At 58.5% G+C, this 24,368-nt stretch overlaps 1 protein-coding gene across 1 annotated transcript; it reads right to left on the reverse strand.

The window, feature by feature from the left end:
* Window positions 1–1,505: 1,505 nt before the first annotated feature.
* NWD2 (NACHT and WD repeat domain containing 2) lies at window positions 1,506–23,262 on the reverse strand. The gene is made up of 7 exons (XM_076067339.1): window positions 20,539–23,262; window positions 16,685–16,773; window positions 12,602–12,718; window positions 8,162–8,353; window positions 7,467–7,614; window positions 6,417–7,015; window positions 1,506–5,756 (listed from the first exon to the last, which is right to left on the reverse strand). The coding sequence occupies exons 1-7, from the start codon at window positions 20,654–20,656 to the stop codon at window positions 1,506–1,508; spliced, it is 5,514 nt and encodes a 1,837-aa protein (XP_075923454.1). The 5' UTR covers window positions 20,657–23,262.
* Window positions 23,263–24,368: the final 1,106 nt, after the last annotated feature.

Consider the following 24,368-nt stretch of genomic DNA (forward strand, 5'->3'; position numbering starts at 1 on the left):
CTGTTGATAGAACGAGTACCACTGCACTACGTACACCAAGGGCGTCCGTCGTTGTACGGAGGCGTCGCGGCCTTGGGAATGTGGAACGCCGACCACGAGCTCGGGGTGGCGAGGGTCCGGTCGAGGAATGGAGGTGGCGGGGAGCCTGAGCTGTAGGGAGCGTGCGGGGCCACGCTGCGCGTTTTGTCCGATCTGTGGCAAAAACTCGGCGATGTCTCCATTACCACCGAGCGACTCGGCCACCAGGGAGGGTGAGAATTCACGACGGCCACTTGGCCAGGGAGCAAACCTGGACGCTTCGGCCTCGCAACTTCACACGCGGGAGGAGTGTTCACTAAACGCGCTCCGTGCTGCACATACCAAGCCAGCAACTTGCTCAAACAACCAAATAAATACAAACATGTGAACGTTAACAGATAAACACACACATAGATAAACACACACACACAGGTAAACAAATCAGCTCATTGGATTCCCAGTAGTTCCTAGGTTTGGACGATTCACTCTGGCCCAAGATAAACACGGACACGCAACAGTTAACCACCCAGCAAAGCACTCGCCCGAGTGTGGGACTGGGCACAGGGCATTGGAGGGGTGTGGCTTGGTTCTTTCTTTCCCAGGCAGTGGCGTCGGGTCCCGTGGTGGGCACTCGGGTCAAGAGTTCATCATGGACAATGCTGCCAAGGTCACCACAACACGGCGCTCGCCATTGCGTCCTTCTGCAAGAGTTTGGAGACTTGGGAGTTGTGGCACAAGGTGCCGCCACCACCACCTGGCACCACTACCTGGCACCACCACCTGGCACCACCACCTGGCACCACCACCTGGCACCACCACCTGGCACCACCACCTGGCACCACCACCTGGCACCACCACCTGGCACCACCACCTGGCACCACCACCTGGCACCACCACCTGGCACCACCACCTGGCACCACCACCTGGCACCACCACCTGGCCTCCGTGTCTGCTCGTCTCGTGGCACCAAGGAAGTCTTAGGCTGAGGGTCTGGAAATGTGCGTTAGTGCCCCCCACGCAGAGAAGGGGAGGGAGAGATCCGGCCACGTTGCTAAGTTTGCAGTCGCGGTGGACATTGTCCACACACGCGGCAACAGCGTGCAATTGCATCTTCAATAATAGTTAAAGCCGTTATCACGAACAGCAGCATCCTCAATCTCATTTCACGGCCATGGGCAAGTTTTCTCTATGACAAGCATCAACATCCTCTAAGATTCTTTTGCCAGTGAACAGCATTATCACACCCATCCACAATCTACTTTCATTGCAACAATCATCAATAATTAATGTGATTTTATCAAACACCATCATCAGTAACCTCGATTTGATTCAATAATCCTCGGCATCATCCTGGTACATGACCATAGTGGTATTATCACATACAGTCGCCACCCTCAATCACAACCAGTATGATCAACAAATACATATCGAGGAATGCCAATCTCTTTGCATCCCAACCACCACTCAAACATCATCACCGGCGCTCGTCATCTGGCCGAGTTGTGTGCATCCACTTGCTCCAGGGGGTGGGGGGAACAGCAGTTGTGGCCGCTCTTGGGCCCCCCAGAGAGGGGCGAGGAGGTGACATCTCCCCCCCCTCCTCCTCCGCCCCCACCACCTCCGCCCCCTCCCATGTTCACGTTTGTGGGTCCCAGCAGATGCGCCCCTCCAGCGCCCCCCAGGCCCCCTCCACCTCCCCCGCACGCGCCCCCCTTGGTGAACTCCTCGCTGGACTCCCTCCACAGGACGTCGACGGCGGCCTTGTGGGCGTGCACGAGGCGCCGCGGCCTCACCACCTGGCTGGACATGGCGCTGATGCGGCGGCTGGGCGACGAGGCGATCTTGATCTTCATGGCCGCGTCCACGTTGTCCACCACGGTGTAGGCGCCCACGCTGCCGTCCTCGAAGCCGATGACGATGTTGAGGTGGCGCTTGGAGATGACGAAGCACGACGGCGCCTTGTAGAGCGTGCACGCGCCGATGCACTTGCCGTCGGCCAGGCGCACCACCTTGAGGCACGCGGTCACGGCCTGCGCGTTGGCCGGGTCCTCGACGAGCAGCGCGCACAGCTCGTCGCGCCGCCGCTTGTAGCACACGTAGACGATGTAGCGGCCGTCCGTCGACAGCTTCTGCTGCCACACGGCGCCGCCCGCGTTCAGCACGCGCAGCTTGCCGTTGTGCAGGTCCAGCACGTTGACGCTCTCGTCGCCCGTCGACAGTACGGCCAGCTTGCCGCTAGGCGAGATCTGGAAGTCCTCGAGGCGCTTGTGGAACTGCGCGGGCAGCTGCACGCGTCGGCGCACGGCCTCGTCCGCCAGGCTCCAGGTGAAGATGGTGCCCGCCGTGGTGACGATGGCCACGTAGTCCGGGCAGTCGGGCAGCAGGCGGTAGGCGAGGATGCGCGTGCCGTCCTCGCACGCGAACTTCTTGGAGACGCTGCCCGTCCACAGGTTGACGGCGAGCAGCGCGTTCTGGTTGAGGCCCACGAGGAAGGTGTTGGCCGCCGTGATGGCCGCGTTCTCCAGGCCAACGAGGATGTTGCACACCTTGTTGCCCGTGGCCAGGCGCCACACACGCGACGCCTTCTTCTCGCACAGCGACACCACGAAGAGGTCGTTGTGCGTGACCAGCAGCTGCGACGCGCGCTGGCCCGTGATGCGGAAGAGGCACTCGCCGCTGCCCGTGATCCACACGAACTGGTTCCCCGACGCATCCGCGGACACCATCACCTCGGCAGACGAGGTGAGCACACACTGCTCCACGACGCCCTCGTGTTTGTACAGCGACTCGATGAAGCCCGAGTGGATGTTCCACCTGTAGATGGTGTCCGTGCCGTCCGTCGTGAACACGCACTCGCCGCGCGACGGCAGCAGCACGCAGCGGATGGCCTTGCCCGTCTTGTCGACGGCCGAGATGGCGTCGATCGCCTCCATGTCCCACACGGAGAGCACGCCCTTGGAGGTGACGGCCAGGAGCGTGTCGTTCACCGCCGACTTGATGAGCTTCGTCACGATGCCCGAGTTGCCGGGCAACGTGGCCAGGCACTGGCCCGTGTCACGCCTCCAGATGAAGATGGACGCCATCATCTCGATGGCCGCCACGATGGACTCGCAGTTGCGCGACAGGACGGCGCACAGGAACTTCTCGTTGCGCCGAGCCTTGAACTTGTCGGTCATGGCCCACGAGAAGGTGTCCCACACCTCCATGCTGAAGCGCTTGCAGATGAGCAGAGCGTTCTGCTCCTTGCAGAGCTCCACGCTCGCCACATCGCCCGCTTCCCCGCCGCGGCAGTCAAACTCCTCCACCAGCTGCGGGTTGGTGATCTCCTCCAGGTCCCACACGGCGAGGCTGCCGCCGTTGTCCACCGCGTACAGCTCCTGCGCCTGCGCCGCCAGCAGGATGGCGTGCACGTAGCCCGCCGAGCACTCGGACGTGACGGTGGCAAGGCGTTCGCCGCTCTCCAGGCGGAAGATGGAGGTGGTGTTGAGCTGCTGGCCGCAGAAGGCGTACATGCCGTCCTCCGAACACTGCGCGCACGTCACCTCGTACCAGCAGTGGCACACGCACAGCGGCCAGCCGTAGTTGAGGTCGATCACGTGCACCTCCGTGCTCCTCTCGAGCCAGGCGAGCGCGTGGTTCGTCGACAGCCGGAAGCCGCCCATCGCCTGCTGCACCGGCTCCGGCGGTGCAGCAGGCTGCTGCTGCTGCTGGTGGTGCTGATGGTGGTGCTGCTGGTGGTGGTGCTGGTGGTGGTTCTGCGCGGCGAGCTTGGGCGCCTTCACCTCCACCTCGTAGAGGAGCGTCGACGAGCAGTGGTCGAACACGAGCAGCGTGTTGTTGAGCGTGGACGCGACGAGGTACTTCTCGTCGCCGTTGAGCTGCGCACTCAGCAGCGGCACGCCGTGCGTCGTGATGTGCTTGACGGGCTGCCCGCGCGCCAGGTCCCACGTGCTCACCGTGCCGTTGTCCAGCGCCGCCACGATCACGCCGGGCTTGGACGTGGGCAGCACGTCGGTGATGCGCACCGCGTTGGTCGTGAGCGGCACGCGCTTGGGCTCGCCCAGGCGGTCCATGGGCGAGAGGAGCGTGACGATGGAGCAGTAGCGCAGGCCCTCGCGGTCGCACACCTGCAGGATGTGGCGGATCTTGGGGTAGACGCGCACAAAGGGCAGCATGCGCTGCTGCAGCTCGGTGGAGAGGGAGTTGGGGTCCTCCATGAGCGCCGGGGAGACGCCGCGCAGCGTGTCCGCCAGAAAGCGCACGTCCTTGTCCTGCGTGAGCGCGTGTGCCGCCTCCATCTCGAGCACGAGCGCGTGCAGGCGGCCCGACTGCACCATGGCGTGCATGTAGCCAAAGTCGAGGATCACGTTGAAGAGGAGGTCGTCCACGCGACCGCTCTTGGTCAGGTGGTACGGCAGCTCCTTGAGCTTCCGGAGGTTCACGAACAGCTGGCTGATCTCCAGCAGGCGACACTGGAAGTTCCAGGGCTGCGACACGGCCTGGCGATCGTAGAACTCGCCGGCGCCGTGGTGGTGGTGGTTCTTCTTGTCGTGGTTCGGGTGACGTCCCCCCACGGCCACCGCCGAGGACGACGAGGAAGACGCCGCGGCGCCCCCCGCGGCGTTGCCCCTGCGTGGAGCGAGCGTCTCGCGCGGTCCCTGCAGGGGCTTGGGCCTCCCGGCAGACCACTGGCCAGAGAAGTAGTCGGCCAGCACGCCGTGCATCTCCGTCACGGTGTCCGCGTCGCTCAGGTACAGCTTGTTGGCCACGAACACCAGGTGGCGGTTGGCCCAGACGAGCAGGTGGGTGGCGTGCACGTCACGCTCCACCAGGTAGCCCTGCAGCTCCAAGCGCAGCGTGGCCACCTTGAAGTAGGGCACGCGCGCGAACGTGGCGGCTGCCACTACGGCGCCGTCGCCGCAGGCCACGGAGGCGGCCGCGCTCTGGTGCGCCGCGGCGAGCGTCTCCTGCACGACGTAGTCGTCGAGGGAGAGGACGTCCTCCAGCTCGGCTTCGCACAGCCCGTGCTTGGCCAGGGTGACGTAGCCGAGGGCGCGTGACACGAAGCGGGGGCCGCACTTGAGCTCCAGGTTGGCGAAGAGGTTCTCGATGCTCTCGTGCACGGTGCGGCACAGCGTGGAGTCGTCCACGTCCTTGTGCGAGCGCCAGCGTGACACCTCGACCAGCAGCAGGTTCAGGTACATGGGCAGCGTGCAGCGCAGCAGCGCCTCGTTGATGTAGATCTGCTGGCCCGACGTCACCTTGCGCTTGGCCTGCAACAGCCGCGCCTTCAGCATCTGGTTGCAGGTCTTCTTGTCGCGCGCCACCATCTCCACGTAGTTGTGCTCGTCCGGGATCTTCTTCTTTAGCGATTGCAGGACGCCGAACTTGTTGGGCAGCGTGGACACGATGACCCGCACCGACGAGGGCAACGTCGGAGGCAGCCACCACGCAGAGCGCGCGTCGTCGTCCTCCGCCAGCTGATCCAGCGCGTCCAGAATGATGACGAGCGGCTGGTCGTTGCTCGACGCCGTGAGCAGCGAGAGCCACAGCGCCTGCAGCTCGCGCACCCCCTCTGGGAAGAGCCCCAGCGGCTTGCCGTAGACCCAGGCCACCTGCTGGCACAGGCTGCGCAGGAGGCCGCGGAGGGTGCTGCTGTCGTCTGTGGAGCCCAGGAAGCGCACGAGCACCGTGGGGAAATACTCGGGACCCTTCCGCTCCTTGAGCCATTGGTAGGCCTGGGGGGGGGGGGAGAGAAGGGAAGGGGCGAGTGGATAGAGGTACGGTCTGAATACGTGTATAAGGTTGCACTCATTACACGCGAAGTGCTTGCCACAAATGAACCACAATACTTTCCTGATCTCGTCAGGGAGCATAAACCACCACGTGAACTCCGGTCATCCTTGCAGCGGTAACTTTTGGCTGGCCATCAGAAAAAGATGGTCACCGCATTCCTCGCTTTCAGATGCGCTTCTGCGGCCGTCTGGAACGCTCTTCCTTCCAACATTAGGAAACCACTGGGGCTCCACACTTTTCCATCTAGATTGAAAACTAATTTCTTTAGAACTTAGTTTGTTCGTCTACCACACCTCCAATTAGTATGGTTGGCTAGGTTAAGGTGCGAAATGAGTTCTACATACATACGTGAAACTTCACGTGCCATGAAGAAGGGCCATTGCCCGAAACGTTGCCCGTTACGGATTTTCCCTTTTAAGGGGAGCTGTGCAGCAACAAAGCAAACAGAAATTGGAACAAGAACCACAAACACAACACCCCACGGCGAGGGGCAGCGATCGCGCGCAAGGTCTCGGCACGGATGACGGATGACGCGCGTAATCAGGGGGGGGTTGGGGAGGGGCAAACCCTCCGCACGACGCACGCTCCCCGCCCGCTCTCACCCGCGCGGCCGCCTCGGCCATGAGCAGCGTCTTGCCGCTGCAGGGCCCGCCGAAGACAACGAGCGGGAAGACGCGGGAGCGGCGGCCGGCTACGTACTGCCCGAGCACGGCGAGCGCGTCGCACGCGTAGGCGTACAGCGCGCGGTACGTCGTGCACAGCGACACGTGCTGCAGCACCTCCTCGTAGGCGCGCTCCGTCTCCGCGTCGCACGCGCGCGGCACCGTCGTCTCCATGATGTCGATCATGTCCTCGTAGAACTGGCGGCAGAGGCCCTCCACGTACTGGCGCTCAAACTGCTCCGTGTAGCCCAGCCGCGCGTCGCACAGCGTCACGGAGGAGTAGACGCGCAGCTTCGAGTCGCTCACGCACGCCGGCACGAAGGAGTCGCGCAGCCGCTGCAGCTTCTGCAGGGCCCTGGGGTCGCGCGCCACCTTGGCCATGCCGGCCGCGTCGGGCGACGAGAGGTCGAGGTAGCGGGCCATGCGCGGCACGCACGCGAAGCGCTCCGCGTCCTGGATGCTGCGGATGTAGCAGACGCAGCGGCGCACCTGGCTCAGCGGCTGCTTGTCCAGCGCGCACATGAACTCCTCCTCCACACCTGCGCGGAATAGGGGAGGTGGGGGGGGGCGTTGCAATTGTGTCACCGACGCCACGGCTCATTCATTCCGCTGTACACACGTGGTTTGCAGGCTGCGTAACTGGGCATGGTGGTGATGGCGCGATGACATCATTTGCGACCAGAGACACCTCACGTGAGCCCTCTGTTCAGGGGGCGGCTCCCAGTCCCCTGCACTCCTCCCCGGGGCTCACACTGCCACTCTCCCCCCTCACCGCTTCACACCCACGGCACCCCTCCGGCTCACGGCTCGTTAGAGGCGTGAAGCCGCTCAAGGCTCCCTCGCGTCAACTGCCTCCTCCATCCACTCCGAGGGCGGCCGTGTTCTTAGCCACGGCACGCCTCTGGCTGGCTGGAGATAAAAGCACGGCTCTGAGCCGGCTTTTCTGAGCCAGAGACGACGACGACAATGATGATGAGGACGATGATGTACCTGAAGTGAAGTACTTCTGTGCTTGGCCACTGGTGATGAGGCCGCGTGACTGGCACAGCGTCACCGCCGCCTTGAGCACGGCGCGCATCTCGGCTGCGAGCGACATCCAGGCCTCCCGCTCCTCGGCGCGGCTCTGCCCGTCCCCCTGCTGCTGCCACGCACCCCGCTGCGGTCAGTGAACAGTCGTGCATCTTGGGGTTGCTCAGAACGTCTGTTCTGACGTTTCGCTCCACGTTCCTGTGGCATCTTAAGGAAAAAAAATCGAACTTTCTTTTTATTTTACCAGTTAAAGCCCACTGAGCTATATAGTTCGTTTTCAGAAGTGACCTGGCCACAAATGATAGCTCAGCGAAGTGGCTTATAATGTGGTAATTTATTGTAAAATACTCTAAACGCATGTTTATAAATGTGGAGGGAAAAACCAGATACTCCGGAGAAAAATCCACACGAACACCAGAAGAACATGCAAATATACAGGTGTCAGGGTGGAAATCGAACCCATGACCTCCTATATACCAGGCGAGGTAGTAAACATCTCACCACCGTGGCACTCCGGTGCCAAGATGAAGGTGGAGCGAAAACGTCAGACATTCTTCCAAACGTATACACGGCACAAACAATCCGTAAACAACATCGGAGTCTTGATGATGATGATGATGATGATAACTGGTATGGGGTGGGGGGGGGCTCCTCACCGCGTCCCCCCGGGCCCCCCGGGGCAGGAGGTAGTACGCGGGCGGCACGGCGTTCTCGTCTCGCCGGTACCATTCCTCCAGGGCGCGCGTGCTCAGTCCAGCGCCGAGGGCGCTCTCCAGGATTCGCTCGAACTCCGCCGCCTCGATCTGTCCCGGGAGGCACGCGTCCCCATAGCGCTCCCCAAGCAGCCCCTGCAGGGTCGCGGCAGGTGGGGGGGGGGGGGGGGGCATCTCGGGTTAGCACGGTTGGCTACATACGGTGAGACACAAGTTCATCATGGTACATGTGTAGCGACATACAATCGGTCACGTAGCAGCGTAGCGCTGGCTGCTTGCAGGGAAGGGGATCTGCAGCTTGCAGCAGCCCTGACTGACAGCAGGCCACGTGATAGACCAGAGAGGGATCTAGGGGAATCGGTCACGGAAGGGGCACATCGAGAACCCGCTCGTAGGTTCCAGAAGGGGGCGTGGCCGGGGGCGGAGCCAGGCCACGCTGGCAGTATAAGAGGGGCCCCGTCGTGCTGCTGCTGGAGTCTTCACCGTCCCGGCGTCGCCAGTCAGGCAGTCCACCAGCTGTGCTGACTGGGAACCGTGGTTGCCAAGTGTTAACTCTTAAGGCCGTGTTAATAAACAAAGTGCATCCTACTCCGAGTGTCTCTTGAGTCAGTCACTACACATGCATAGCGGCACGGTCCAATCATGACCAAGCTCACGCGCTGTGAAGGAGGAGGGCCATCGGGCGATCATCGCATAGTGCAGACGTCCCCCTTCCCCGGAGAGATGGACAGCACAACCTGGGCGGTGCGGTGACCCTTGCAGCAGAGAGGGGGGGAGAGGATAGGAAGCTGGGGGGGGGGGGGGAAGTTTCACTCTTGCCAAGGCCCCCCCCCGCCATCCATTCAGCTCCCCCCCGAATTCTACACAAAGAGCACTTCCGGGCAGGTGGGGTTTTGCGGAGCAAGTTGTCCTGAGTTGAAGAGTTGAAAGTTGCAGCAGCAACAACAGCACCATCAGCAACATCAGCAGTAGTAGCAACAATAGCATCAGCAACATCAGCAGTAGTAGCAACAATAGCATCAGCAAAAATAGCAGCAGCTGAAGCCTCATCATCAGCAATATCAAAAAGCTGCATCAGCAACACTCAACAGCATCAGATACAAGAGCTTCAACAGCAGACCGCATCTGCGGCATTCACAGTGGCATCAGCAACAGAGGCATGTGCTGCAGCAGTAGCATCAGCACCAACAGAAGCAGCAACATCGGCAGCAGTGGCGCGGGGAGTGGGAATGCGCCAGGAGCACACAGTGGGGGTTGCTGGGGCCGTGTGTGCATAAGGTCTGCTGCCAGGGCTGGTGTGTTACCAGCAGGGCATATTCTTAGCAGGGCCATAGTATTATTATCAGGGCTAGTATACCAGGGCTAGTGCTATCAGCAGTGCTAGCCGTATCATTAGGGCTATTTCCAGGGCTCGTGCTAGTAGCTTTGCTATCAGCAGGGCTAACTCCAGGGCTAGTGGTATCAGCAGGGCTAGCTACAGGGCTAATGGTATCAGCAGGGCTAACTACAGGGCTAGCGGTATCAGCAGGGCTAGCTACAGGGCTAGTGGTATCAGCAGGGCTAGCTACAGGGCTAGTGGTATCAGCAGGTCTAACTACAGGGCTAGTGGTATCAGCAGGGCTAACTACAGGGCTAGCACTATCAGCAGGGCTAACTACAGGGCTAGCGCTATCAGCAGGGCTAACTACAGGGCTAGCGCTATCAGCAGGGCTAACTACAGGGCTAGCGCTATCAGCAGGGCTAACTACAGGGCTAGCGCTATCAGCAGGGCTAACTACAGGGCTAGCGCTATCAGCAGGGCTAACTACAGGGCTAGCGCTATCAGCAGGGCTAACTACAGGGCTAGTGGTATCAGCAGGGCTAACTACAGGGCTAGTGCTATCAGCAGGGCTAACTACAGGGCTAGCGCTATCAGCAGGGCTAACTACAGGGCTAGCGCTATCAGCAGGGCTAGCTACAGGGCTAGTGGTATCAGCAGGGCTAACTACAGGGCTAGCGCTATCAGCAGGGCTAACTACAGGGCTAGCGCTATCAGCAGGGCTAGCTACAGGGCTAGTGGTATCAGCAGAGCTAACTACAGGGCTAACTACAGGGCTAGTGGTATCAGCAGGGCTAACTACAGGGCTAGTGGTATCAGCAGAGCTAACTACAGGGCTAACTACAGGGCTAGTGGTATCAGCAGGGCTAGCTACAGGGCTAGCGGTATCAGCAGGGCTAACTACAGGGCTAGTGGTATCAGCAGGGCTAGCTACAGGGCTAGCGCTATCAGCAGGGCTAGCTACAGCGCTAGTGGTATCAGCAGAGCTAACTACAGGGCTAACTACAGGGCTAGTGGTATCAGCAGGGCTAACTACAGGGCTAGCTACAGGGCTAGTGGTATCAGCAGAGCTAACTACAGGGCTAACTACAGGGCTAGTGGTATCAGCAGGGCTAACTACAGGGCTAACTACAGGGCTAGTGGTATCAGCAGGGCTAGCTACAGGGCTAGTGGTATCAGCAGGGCTAGCTACAGGGCTAGTGGTATCAGCAGGTCTAACTACAGGGCTAGTGGTATCAGCAGGGCTAACTACAGGGCTAGTACTATCAGCAGGGCTAACTACAGGGCTAGCGCTATCAGCAGGGCTAACTACAGGGCTAGCGCTATCAGCAGGGCTAACTACAGGGCTAGCGCTATCAGCAGGGCTAACTACAGGGCTAGCGCTATCAGCAGGGCTAACTACAGGGCTAGCGCTATCAGCAGGGCTAACTACAGGGCTAGTGGTATCAGCAGGGCTAACTACAGGGCTAGTGCTATCAGCAGGGCTAACTACAGGGCTAGCGCTATCAGCAGGGCTAACTACAGGGCTAGCGCTATCAGCAGGGCTAGCTACAGGGCTAGTGGTATCAGCAGAGCTAACTACAGGGCTAACTACAGGGCTAGTGGTATCAGCAGGGCTAACTACAGGGCTAGTGGTATCAGCAGAGCTAACTACAGGGCTAACTACAGGGCTAGTGGTATCAGCAGGGCTAGCTACAGGGCTAGCGGTATCAGCAGGGCTAACTACAGGGCTAGTGGTATCAGCAGGGCTAGCTACAGGGCTAGCGCTATCAGCAGGGCTAGCTACAGGGCTAGTGGTATCAGCAGAGCTAACTACAGGGCTAACTACAGGGCTAGTGGTATCAGCAGGGCTAACTACAGGGCTAGCTACAGGGCTAGTGGTATCAGCAGAGCTAACTACAGGGCTAACTACAGGGCTAGTGGTATCAGCAGGGCTAACTACAGGGCTAACTACAGGGCTAGTGGTATCAGCAGGGCTAGCTACAGGGCTAGTGCTATCAGCAGGGCTAACTACAGGGCTAGTGGTATCAGCAGAGCTAACTACAGGGCTAACTACAGGGCTAGTGGTATCAGCAGGGCTAGCTACAGGGCTAGTGCTATCACCAGGGCTATCTACAGGGCTAGTGGTATCAGCAGGGCTATCTACAGGGCTAATGCTATCAGCAGGGATAACTACAGGGCTAGTGGTATCAGCAGGGCTAGCTACAGGGCTAGTGGTATCAGCAGGGCTATCTACAGGGCTAGTGCTATCAGCAGGGCTAGCTACAGGGCTAGTGGTATCAGCAGGGCTATCTACAGGGCTAGTGCTATCAACAGGGCTATCTACAGGGCTAGTGCTATCAGCAGGGATAACTACAGGGCTAGTGCTATCAGCAGGGATAACTACAGGGCTAGTGGTATCAGCAGGGCTAGCTACAGGGCTAGTGGTATCAGCAGGGCTATCTACAGGGCTAGTGCTATCAGCAGGGCTATCTACAGGGCTAGTGCTATCAGCAGGGATAACTACAGGGCTAGTGGTATCAGCAGGGCTAGCTACAGGGCTAGTGGTATCAGCAGGGCTATCTACAGGGCTAGTGCTATCAGCAGGGCTATCTACAGGGCTAGTGCTATCAGCAGGGATAACTACAGGGCTAGTGGTATCAGCGGGCTAACTACAGGGATAGTGGTATCAGCAGGGCTAGCTACAGGGCTAGTGCTATCAGCAGGGCTAGCTACAGGGCTAGTGCTATCAGCAGGGATAACTACAGGGCTAGTGGTATCAGCAGGGCTAGCTACAGGGCTAGTGGTATCAGCAGGGCTAGCTACAGGGCTAGTGGTATCAGCGGGCTAGCTACAGGGCTAGTGCTATCAGCAGGTCTAGCTACAGGGCTAGCGCTATCAGCAGGGATAACTACAGGGCTATTGGTATCAGCAGGGATAACTACAGGGCTAGTGGTATCAGCGGGCTAGCTACAGGGCTAGTGCTATCAGCGGGCTAACTACAGGGCTAGTGGCATCGCTGACGCCATCAGCTGGGCTGGGTGCTGGTGGGCGTGCTGGGGTTGGGGGGTGGGGTGGTGACGCACCACGAAGCAGGGCCCCACCGAGGTGCGCATGCACTCCAGCAGCAGGCGCGTGCGCAGCTCCCGCACCTCGTGCTCGTGCCACTCGCCCGGCTCCATCCCCCAGAACACGTCCACCGCCTGGGGGGCGGGGGGGTAGAGGAAGGCACCACGAAGCGGGGGGGGGGGGGGGGGGGGTTGGGGTCACGTGCGCCTGTCATCCAACCCTTTATCGCACATCGGATTCATCCAGTTTCAATAATTATTCTGATTGGTGGATCACACAGGGATTGGTCCCTACTGTTGATGAACAGGAAATCCCCTTCAATGTTCAAAAAGTACAATGACTAAACAGTGACTACTAAATAAACCAATCTATGTAATAATTATTCAAATGACAATTTCAAAACGGCATAAAAAAACTTTTAAATGTAATTCTCATCAGGTACCATTGTGTAGACAAGTGCAGTGATCAACTCGTATCATCCACCATCTCGACTAGCCTCGCTACGTGCTATGAAGAAGGTCCATTGCCCAAAACGTTGCCTATTACATATTTTTCCTGTTTAGGCCTCGCACACAGCTTTCTTGACAAACGTTTAGATCTGTTGATTGTGCACCACTGCCAATGCAGCCACAGCAGCAGCAACATCACCGGATAAATCTGCGAAACATTCCGTGGGACTGCCTGCACAGTCTCGACACGGAATGCCTGGACATTCAGGCAGTAGCCACTGTCTGACGGTTCAAGACGTCTGCGGGGTGCGGTCGCAGGCTACGAGTGATGTAGTGCGGTGTGTGTGTGTGTGCAATGCCAATGCCCTGGCCTCGCCTCGCCCTCCCGTGTTAACCCCGTCACCTCTATACAACGCCATCACCTCTGTAGCCACACCACCTGTGCCCAACATCTCACAGCACTGCCAGACGAGCAGGCTCACGGTGGGACATGCGACTGAGGAGTCTCTGTCGATGACATTGCCTCGAACCGAACCGGTGCTTCTCGGTTATTCGGCGCATGGTGGGTGTGGAGCCAACCCATGGGGTGGAGTGATGTCTGAAGTGATGGTGTGGTGTGATGTCTGGAGTGATGGTGTGGTGTGACGCCTGGAGTGATGGTGTGGTGTGACGCCTGGAGTGATGGTGTGATGTCTTGATTGATGGTGTGATGTCTGGAGTGATGGTGTGGTGTGATGTCTGGAGTGATGGTGTGGTGTGATGTCTGGAGTGATGGTGTGGTGTGATGCCTGGAGTGATGGTGTGGTGTGATGCCTGGAGTGATGGTGTGGTGTGATGTCTGGAGTGATGGTGTGGTGTGATGCCTGGAGTGATGGTGTGGTGTGATGCCTGGAGTGATGGTGTGGTGTGATGTCTGGAGTGATGGTGTGGTGTGATGTCTGGAGTGATTGTGTGATGATTGAGAGTGGAGAGATGGTGTGGTGTCGCTGATGTGGTATTTGTATGGTGGCGGGGTGGTGTGCGTAGTGTGCTTGGTGTGGGAGTAATGTATGCGGTGTGTGTGGAATCGTGAGCGGTGCGTGTTGTCTCCATACTATGTACGGCTGGATGTGTGTGTGTTCGCAGCATGTGTGTGTGTTGCGGTAGTGGGGTGGATGTGTGTGTGTGCGTTCGCAGCGTGTGTGTGTTGTGGTATGGGCTGGATGTGTGTGTTCACAGCGTGTGTGTGTGTTGCGGTGTGGGTGGATGTGTGGAGTCTGAGTGGCGTTTGTGTATTTTTAATGTGGAGTTGTGGGTGTTTGTGGTTTGTGTGATGGTGTAGATGTAGCGGCATCATTGGTATAGACTCTGTATGTGGTGTGTAGTGTGGTGCGTAGTGTGGTGCGTAGTATGGTGCTTAGTGTGGGTGTAGCGTGGTATGGAGTGGGTGTAGTGTGGTATGTATGGTGTTTGGTGTGGGTGTAGCGTGGTACAGTGAGGGAAAAAAGTATTTGATCCCCTGCTGATTTTGTACGTTTGCCCACTGACAAAGAAATGATCAGTCTATAATTTTAATGATAGGTTTATTTGAACAGTGAGAGACAGAATAACAACAAAATCCAGAAAAACGCATGTCAAAAATGTTATAAATTGATTTGCATTTTAATGAGGGAAATAAGTATTTGACCACCTCTCAATCAGAAAGATTTCTGGCTCCCAGGTGTTTTTATACAGGTAACGAGCTGAGATTAGGAGCACACTCTTAAAGGTACAGGTAACGAGCTGAGATTAGGAGCACACTTAAAGGGAGTGCTCCTAATCTCAGCTTGTTACCTGTATAAAAGACACCTGTCCACAGAAGCAATCAATCAATCTGATTCCAAACTCTCCACCAAGGCCAAGACCAAAGAGCTCTCCAAGGATGTCAGGGACAAGATTGTAGACCTACACAAGGCTGGAATGGGCTACAAGACCATTGCCAAGCAGCTTGGTGAGAAGGTGACAACAGTTGGTGCGATTATTCGCAAATGGAAAAAGCACATGCAAGATCTCACCTCGTGGAGTTGCAATGATCATGAGAACCGTGAGAAATCAGCCCAGAACTACAAGGGAGGATCTTGTCAATTATCTCAGCTGGGACCATAGTCACCAAGAAAACAATTGGTAACACACTACGCCATGCAGGACTGAAATCCCGCAGTGCCTGCAAGGTCCCCCTGCTCAAGAAAGCACATATACATGCCCGTCTGAAGTTTGCCAATGCACATCTGAATGATTTAGAGGACAACTGGGTGAAAGTGTTGTGGTCAGATGAGACCAAAATGGAGCTCTTTGGCATCAACTCAACTCGCCGTGTTTGGAGGAGGAATGCTGCCTATGACAGGACAACTTCACCGCATCAAAGGGACGATGGACGGGGCCATGTACCGTCAAATCTTGGGTGAGAACCTCCTTCCCTCAGCCAGGGCATTGAAAATGGGTCGTGGATGGGTATTCCAGCATGACAATGACCCAAAACACACGGCCAAGGCAACAAAGGAGTGGCTCAAGAAGAAGCACATTACGGTCCTGGAGTGGCCTAGCCTGTCTCCAGACCTTAATCCCATAGAAAATCTGTGGAGGGAGCTGAAGGTTCGAGTTGCCAAACGTCAGCCCCGAAACCTTAATGACTTGGAGAAGATCTGCAAAGAGGAGTGGGACAAAATCCCTCCTGAGATGTGTGCAAACCTGGTGGCCAACTACAAGAAATGTCTGACCTCTGTGATTGCCAACAAGGGTTTTTGCCACCAAGTACTAAGTCATGTTTTGCAGAGGTGTTAAATACTTATTTCCCTCATTAAAATGCAAATCAATTTATAACATTTGTGACATGCGTATTTCTGGATTTAGTTGTTGTTATTCTGTCTATCACTGTTCAAATAAACCTACCATTAAAATTATAGACTGATCATTTCTTTGTCAATGGGCAAACGTACAAAATTAGCAGGGGATCAAATACTTTTTTTCCCTCACTGTATGGTGTTTGGTGTGGGTGTAGCGTGGTATGGTGTTTGGTGTGGGTGTAGCGTGGTATGGTGTTTGGTGTGGGTGTAGCGTGGTATGGTGTTTGGTGTGGGTGTAGCGTGGCATGGTGTTTGGTGTGGGTGTAGCGTGGTATGGTGTTTGGTGTGGGTGTAGCGTGGTATGGTGTTGGGTGTGGGTGTAGCGTGGTATGGTGTTGGGTGTGGGTGTAGCATGTTATGGCTTTTGGTGTGGGTGTAGCGTGGTATGGTGTTTGGTGTGGGTGTAGCATGGTATGGTGTTGGGTGTGGGTGCAGCGTGGTATGGTGTTGGGTGTGGGTGTAGCGTGGTATGGTGATTGATGTGGCACCTGCGTGTGTGTGTGATGTCACCTCGTGGAATAGCGCCCTCCGCTTTGAGCCCGGCCACCAGAGATCGATTCCCACTCACGACCAACAGCAGAGGCGGATATCTGACCGGGTTCTGGGCCTTTCCGAGCTCGACGCGGTCTCCACCGAGTACCTAGCGCGGCGTGTAAACCGTCGCAACTGTGGAGACAAAGGCGGCCGGGCGTGGTGCGCCGTGCCGGCTCGCTCACAGCACTGTCGCCCCCAAGTGTGTCCGAGGCTTACACGGGGAGGGGGGTGGGTGGCGGCTTTGTCGTCACCTCACCTGGAAGTCGAGGCCGTAGTTGTCTCGGCAGAACTCGCGCAGCTTGGGGAAGACGTGCTCCCGCAGCGCCTGCCTCTCCGCCTCCGTGTCTGCAAAGAACGCCTCGATGAGCCCCCATCCCCCAAGAGTCCTGATCACCCCAAGGGTCCCAATCCCCCAAGAGTCCTGATCACCCCAAGGGTCCCAATCCCCCAAGAGTCCTGATCACCCCAAGGGTCCCAATCCCCCACGCCAGGGGCCCTGGTTCCCCCCCCCCCTTATCCCTCCCCTCCTCTCCTCCATCTGCGACCACGTCACTCTCAATGCGCCCGATTCCAGGTCTCGTAGGCCGAGCAGGCTGGAGGCTGCCGACTTCTCTGCAGTGCCGCGTGGGAGCGGCAGGTGGGGGTGGCGGCACGGCGATTGTATATTAATCCATCTGTGCGGAACTTGTGAGTGCTTATCCCCATTCGTATGCGTGGTGGGTTTCCTCTGGGTTATCGCGTTGTCCCCCACGGGGTAGCCAAATTCTCATCATGGGTCAAACATGCCAGCGTTGGTAGCGCCCTCCTGCGGAACGAGTCCTGAGACTCGCTAAAGCGTCGCTTGGAGGAATGAAGGGGGGCAATGGTGAGTGGACCGTGATACGAATCCGGCAATTTGGACAGCCACGGCTAACATCAGTGGCGAGTGAGTGAGAGCTGAACTCGTCCTCGGGTAACCACAGAGTGTTGTTATCATTTCCGTTTTTCGTTTCTCGCCGCTCTCCCCCACCTACCGCACGTGGTTCGCGCCACGCTGTGTACGCCGCACACGGCCTTGCGCGACTCGGAGTGTACCATTGCGTGGAGGGGGTGGTGGTTGTATAACCGGTTACGGTAACCAGTATCACGCGGATGGTCGTCCGATTCATCCCACTTGCTATTCATGTAACTGTCGCGATTCCAGAACATTGTGTTTAATTAATGTAACGGCCTCTACCGGCCCGGAGAGGTCACGTGAAACAACTACGTACAAAAGGTAGGCAAACAGAAAGACATCGAATCTTAATCCAAGCGCGATTCGCTGCACGTGTCGTGAACTTAAGCATCAATATGAATCGATCGCATAGCTCCATCGCTAATTGGCGAGCAGAGGAGTGAGCTGGTCACGAGACGCACCGAGCGAAGGACGCGACACAGACGCAAAGATTCCACATTTAACCTCGTGAAATGTGCGGGGCAAGTGCGCTTAGCGAGCACTGGTGAAGCCGGCACGGCGCACGTGGAGGTGGCATGGACGGGCACGACCACTGCGGAGATGGAGCGATGGGATCAGGGTCGAGTGCAAGAAGTGAGACGGATCGGAGCTAGCCCCGGGGCCCCTGAGGGATGCTGACGACGTGGTGGGAGGAAGCCTTCATCCAGCAGTGGATCTACTATGACTACTGGTGATGATTAAGATATCCGAGTGCTATGTTTTTTTGAAGGCTGAGTCGAATCCCAAATAATGTCGAGGTTCTACTTGCCACCGATTGTTATCCGTGGTGGCAAATTGAACCCAAGTAATGTAGCAGCGTTCGTAGCGCAGTGCCCGAATCACAGAGCCACCGCTCTCCCCGCACGCACGCGGCAACAAGGTGTGGTCAGCACCACGCCCGGCACTCATTTAAGGCTGAGTTGACCTACGCGAGCCCCACACATCCCGATACCACTTGCCATTAATCTAATACAAGGCGATGGTGACTGATTCTAGTTGTGCTCTAGAAGGATAAAGAGACTGTAATTTGGCATAATAAAAAAGTGTGCTTATTTTAGTTGTATAGATAGCGACGTCTTTCATGCAAGTGTCGTCTCTCGCAATCGCTCAAGAACCACAGACGCGAGTTGGAAGGCAGCAGCAGCTAGGTGTTTACCCAATCTCTGCAGTTCGCTATATATAAGGATGTGTCCAGCCAAAGGATGAGAGTTATACATGTGGGAGGAAACCGGAGCACCCGGAGAATACCCACACGTGCGAGGCAGCGACACTCTATCGTCTATCTCATGCAGGTGGAACAGATAGTGTCCACATCTTTTGCTCTACCGCCTTCTCCTGGCGAGCCAGGATATACGGCTCCTTCTCGCGGCCCACGGGAAGGGAGGATCGCAGCATCTCCGTGTGATCCGACAGCCCAAACACTTTGGAATTTCCGCTCATCGCTAAAGCAATCCGACTGCCGAAATGTTGGATTTTGATAGACCAAAAATCACGGCCCGGAGGTTTAAATGTCACTGAAAGGGCATGGTCTGCCTAAAGTTCTGCGTTGCTTACAAATCCGTGCTAAACACCACAGCCAAGCAATTCGCCCCTACGTAGAAATGTGAAGACATAGCCAACAGAAAGAGGACTAACCCCTTTACCGATCATTTAGTATATCTGTACTATGTATATACTGTACAGTACACACACGAAGATTTCTTGTATAGCCTACAGAGGCTGTTGGGGCGAGTGTTGTTCGCGAGCACCTATTAATGCCAGCGCAGTGCACGAGGAAGCCAGCACCACGCCCACTCGCCACCGTGCCCGAGTTCCGACGTTCACACGCAGCTTCACTCGAGCTCGAACTAAGCCCTTGACGGCTGAGTCGACCTCGAGGCAGCCAGGACTCGGGTTGCCGGGTTTCGAGCGCGCTGCGCTACGCTCTGTGTCGCGCCACCACTCGTAGACACGAGGCGATTGTGACAATCACCCGGAACGCCTCCCACCTCGGAATCTAAGCAAACTCGAGCCTGGATAGTGCTTGGATGGGAGACCACCATGCACAGCAGGTGATTATGCGGCGGGGCTACGTTGTATGGCAGTGCTGCTATGCCCCCCCCTCTCGTCGATGTTCAATTTCCTCACCAACCCGCAAATAACCTCCACGACGACCCGTACGGCGTGGGGAGGCCCTCATCCAGCAGTGGATCAACACGTTACACGCCGGCGAGAATGGATCGGCGTGACGTGGCGTGCGTCTCACGTGGAGCGCGCCATGCCGCCTCTTCCCGCATTATTCCGAGGTGTCTCGGCACCCTCACCAGGGGGGGGTGGGGGGTCTCCGTGTCTCACCGTATTTGCTAATTGAGCTTGAAGGCCCCACAGAGGGATAGAGGTGTAAGGGAGTCTCTATCTCTCTCTCTAAGGGGGACTCGGCGGGGCTAGCGATCAGGAGTCGTCGTTCCTGCCCAGTATCTTTAACGCGGAGCGAAGGCCGCGGTTTTACGCATTTTTTCTGCGCGATCCATTCCGGGATTTGCGTGCTGCAGGCGGTGTATAAACCGCTGCTGCCGATGTCAGCTCGCGTTCGCAGCGAAACCCGGCGCGGAATCCTCCCCGCCCCCTCCCGGGTGGAGCTCGGAGCGCGCGGTCGCGTGCGCTCGGCGGGGTGAGTTTCTAGCGCCGCGACAGCGCACCCCTGTCGCGACGGAACGCGTTACATCACTTCGACATTCATCAGATCAATCGTCGTGTCTTATCCACTGCTGGATCGGGGCGCTTTCGCACAGCTGTCGCATACCGCGCACGATCCTGCAGCGAGATCACAAACGCGTCGCTCCCGCGCGTGAACCGTTCAATGTGGGTTCACGCGCGCGCGAGAGGGAGAGGCAGCGGGGAGATCTCTCAATCGCGCCCGCGTTCATCGCACTCCGGCGACAAATGTCGTGGGGCGCGCGCAACGTGCGGCGGAGCGCAGAGACACGAGGAGTGAGATGATGATGATGATGATAATGAGCAGCGCGCCTTCATCCATTATCCCGTGGTCCCGCGCTGGCCCAGGTGAGGGAGTGGAGTGAGGTGGGTGAGTGAGGGGCAAGGTGAGCGTAAGGTCGGGCCCCGGGAGGAGGGGGGATAGGAGGGGAGGAGGGCGTCACCTTCAGGATTGGCGCTGATGAAGACGCGCACGCATCGCGCCGCCGACGCGGGAGGGATGGCGGCGAGGTGGCCCCTGAGCACGGCGTGCCGAGATGCCGGGTCGCGCAGCCCCGACATGACTCCGCCTGCACGTGGGGCCCTGCCCGGGCCCTGCCCTTCGTCGCGCGCCCTTGCCCCCTCCCCGCTCGCCTCTGCCCCGACGTTCAGAATCCTTCAGCGCGCGCCGCCGCCGCCGCAGCGGTTCCCATTGACCGATGACCCCCACGCAGCTTCCTCCTCGTGTCTTGATAACGACACAAATACAATGATCACGATATGCCAGCAGCAGCAGCAGCAACGGCGGCGGCGGTGGTACTAATGTCACCAACTCGGCGCTTCGTCCGCCATGCTCCTAGACTCCCCGGTGGCCAGCGCAGCTGGGAGACGCGGAGCGCCGCATTGCGTCCCCCTGGCAGAGGCGGCAGAGCGCGCGGGAGGAGCCCACGGACCTCGCGCCCGCCAGCCCGGACGGAGTCGCCACTCGACTCCCTCCCTCCCTCGCACTCTCCCCGCGCTCTCTCTCTTCGAGCTGCGCGCGCCTCTCGTCCTCTCTCTCTCGCGGGAGCCGGGAGAGCGCTGCGCGGTTCACGCGGTTGCGTCAGGGTCCACGCGGGATGGCGAAGCGAGGCGGAGAGGTCTCGCGTCTCTTCTTCTCCAGCGGTGTCTTCAGCTCGCCATCTCCCCCCTCCCCCGCCTGTCGCACTCCCCTCTCTCCCCTCGCGCTCTCTTTAATTTCGCTAAAAGCCCACGGAGCGCGTGCTGTCAGCGAGCAGCGCCATGATTTAGCGCCAGCCCCTCGTCAAGGAGGCCACGGCGAGTCTCGATCCAGCGGAGACCACACTTTTATCACGGGGACACTCACACACACACAAAGACACTCGCACACGCACGCACAACACACGCACGCACACTCGCACGTACGCACGCGCAACCGCTGCAAGACCCAAGCACCCCGCGACTCCCGGCTTCGAAGATTCGTCCCACAAAGGTGTACCGCAAATGTTGTTCGAATTACTGTTCAGATGATGACGGCGAAGTCAATGAACGACGGTGACGGTAGCGATGATTTCGGAGCTGAGATTCCCTCCGCGGGAGAGTCGCGGGCACCGAGTGAACGAGAGGAGAGCTCGCGCCGCGCCTCCTCCTCCACTCCTCTCTCGTCTCGTCTCGCCCCGGCCCGGCCCGGTTTGGTTCCCGCGCGCCGCCAGCCGCTAGGGGGCGGCACGCGTGGGCGTCCCGCTCAGGGCGGCCCTTCGCCGCGGGGGCTGGCCCCGCCCTTAGCGCGTGCACAAAGACAAACATCCCCCGGGAAGCCTTTAGCAGACTTCTGGGGCAAGTGCTGTTCGCGCGCACCTATGAAGGAAGGCACTCGGCGCACGAGGGAGTGGGTGGCCAGCGCCACGCCCGCCCGCTTTTGTCTCCCCAGTGGCGATGTTCACACATCGCACCAGGTACTCAACTGAGGCTGAAGCAACCTCGGGGAGGCCCATGACCGGTTCAGATAATGATCGTCACCGGTGGACTCGAACTCGTGTCGCCGGGTTCGTAGCCCGGCTATTAGCGCACGCGTACACACGCGTACACACACGCGCACGCGCGAATGCATAAGTGCACGCGCATGGGACAAACCAAGACATTCGACAAAGAGGCACGAACACACGTTTGAATACACACGCACGACAGTAAACCCACGGGTATACAGACGCATATACACCTACATTGAGTAAACGCGTGCACGCACATGCGTAACGCTCATACACTAAAACGCACACACAATGCACGTACAGACGTAATCACGCGTTCACATACACGTGCGGACACGCACGGGAACACACGTACGCCGCTAACGTGCACACATGTACTCACGTGACCATCTGTGTTATATACACATGCAAATCATTTTCGCGCACGTACAGAGACACGAACACACCCACGCGTAGTGTACATACACATGCAGTCCTACAGACCGAATCACGCGCACGCACGGGCACACGCACGGTCACGGGTACACACACGGACATACGTCCAGTTGCAAGCGCGCGCGCACACACACGTGCATGCGCAAACGTTCACATTTACACTTACGCGCACGTACACACGGACACGCATGCCTACGCACACAAGCAAACGTACCGTACCGATACACAAGCACACAAAGTACATATACTGACAGAATTGCGCATCGATAATATCGTTTTTTTGGGTTAGATCGCGTAAATATAAAAAAAATTCTACGTGTTAAACAGAATTACGCATACCCGCGTACGGCCACACGAGATACGTGTGTCGGATCGCCGGGTCCATAGCGCAGCGCGCTAACCGCGACACTACCGCTCCCCACTTGTGTACACATTTCTCCAGCATAGCCTTCACGGACTGTTGCGGCAAGTGCTGTTCGCGAGCACTTATCAAGGCCGGAACGGTACATCAAGGGATGGGGTGGCCAGCACCATGTCCGACCGCCTTTGTTTACACACCGCACCAGGTTCTCAACCTCCGGAAGACCACCAGCACCAGTCTCGTATATCACTCCCACCGATGTCAGCCAACGGGTCCATAGCGCAGCGAGCCAACCGTTACACGACCACTCCCCAAACTCGGGGCAAAAAAACAAAGATCCCCCGTACAGCCTTAACAGACTGTTAGGGCAAGTGCTGTTAGCGAGCAAACTCGGAGCACACACACACGTACGCACACGTACGCACACGTACGCACACGCACGCACACGTACGCACACGCACGCACACGTACGCACACGCACGCACACGCACGCACGAGCGTTCACGAGAATCTCGCTCCACCACAACCGTGAACCCCTCCTCTCGAGGGGAAGGGGGGGGGGGTCTTGTCGTGGGGCCCCCGACCCCCGCGGGGCCGCGTTCACCTCGCAATCCCGCTCATGAATAGCAGCGCATTAGAGCCGGGATTTCAGACCGAGAAGATCGATGGGCGGCGCGCGCTGCAGCAATCGGAGGGAGAGGGGGAGGGGGACATCCCGCGGGCGGGGGTCTGTGTGGGGGAGGGGTGTTCGGAGGGTGCGGGGGGAGTTGTGATGGAGGGGGTGGGGAGACGAGATGGGAAGAGATGAGATGTGATGGGGAGTGGGGAGATGAGATCGGGGGTGGGCGGTGATGGAACAGGGGGGCGGGGTGGTGGGGAGATGGGATGGGGGGTGGGAAGGTGGAGGATGGAAAGATGGGGGTTAGGAGATGGGATGGGGGGTGGGGAGATGGGGGATGGGGGGTGGGGAGATGGGGGGTGGGGAGATGGGGGGTGGGGAGATGGGGGGTGGGGAGATGGGGGGTGGGGAGATGGGGGATGGGGGGTGGGGAGATGGGGGGTGGGGAGATGGGGGGTGGGGAGATGGGGGGTGGGGAGATGGGGGATGGGGAGATGGGGGGGTGGGGAGATGGGGGGGGTGGGGAGATGGGGGGGGTGGGGAGATGGGGGGGTGGGGAGATGGGGGGGTGGGGAGATGGGGGGGTGGGGAGATGGGGGATGGGATGGGGGGTGGGGAGATGGGATTGCGGGGGGGGGGGGGGTCCCACGCCGCCGCGGCTGCGCGCGCTGATAACGGCCGCGCCGTGCGAATCAAAAAGGAAAAATTGAGCGACCGGGACAGAGCCCCCACCCCTCTACTCCCCACCCCCCAAACCGCAACCCCCCTCCCTGCAATCCACCAATCCCCTCGCCCCCCCCTCCTCCCCTACGGGGTAGAACTGCACGCCCCCCCCCCCCCCCCCCTTCTCTCACGAGCAGCTCTTATCTCGTAGCTACACGCCTGGGCTAT

The sequence above is a fragment of the Petromyzon marinus genome, chromosome 16 (genome assembly GCF_048934315.1).
Source record: "Petromyzon marinus isolate PM22_M1 ecotype Great Lakes invasive population chromosome 16, UKy_Petmar_22M1.pri1.0, whole genome shotgun sequence".
Taxonomy (NCBI): Eukaryota; Metazoa; Chordata; class Hyperoartia; order Petromyzontiformes; family Petromyzontidae; genus Petromyzon; species Petromyzon marinus.

Coding starts and splice junctions, on each gene's coding strand:
- NWD2 (XM_076067339.1), bottom strand. CDS start 20,656: ATGTCGGGGCTGCGCGACCCGGCATCTCGGCACGCCGTGCTCAGGGGC. Junction 7,016..7,466: donor ACAGAAGTACTTCACTTCAG/GTACATCATCGT, acceptor TATTCCGCGCAG/GTGTGGAGGAGGAGTTCATG. Junction 5,757..6,416: donor TGGCCGAGGCGGCCGCGCGG/GTGAGAGCGGGC, acceptor CCCCCCCCCCAG/GCCTACCAATGGCTCAAGGA.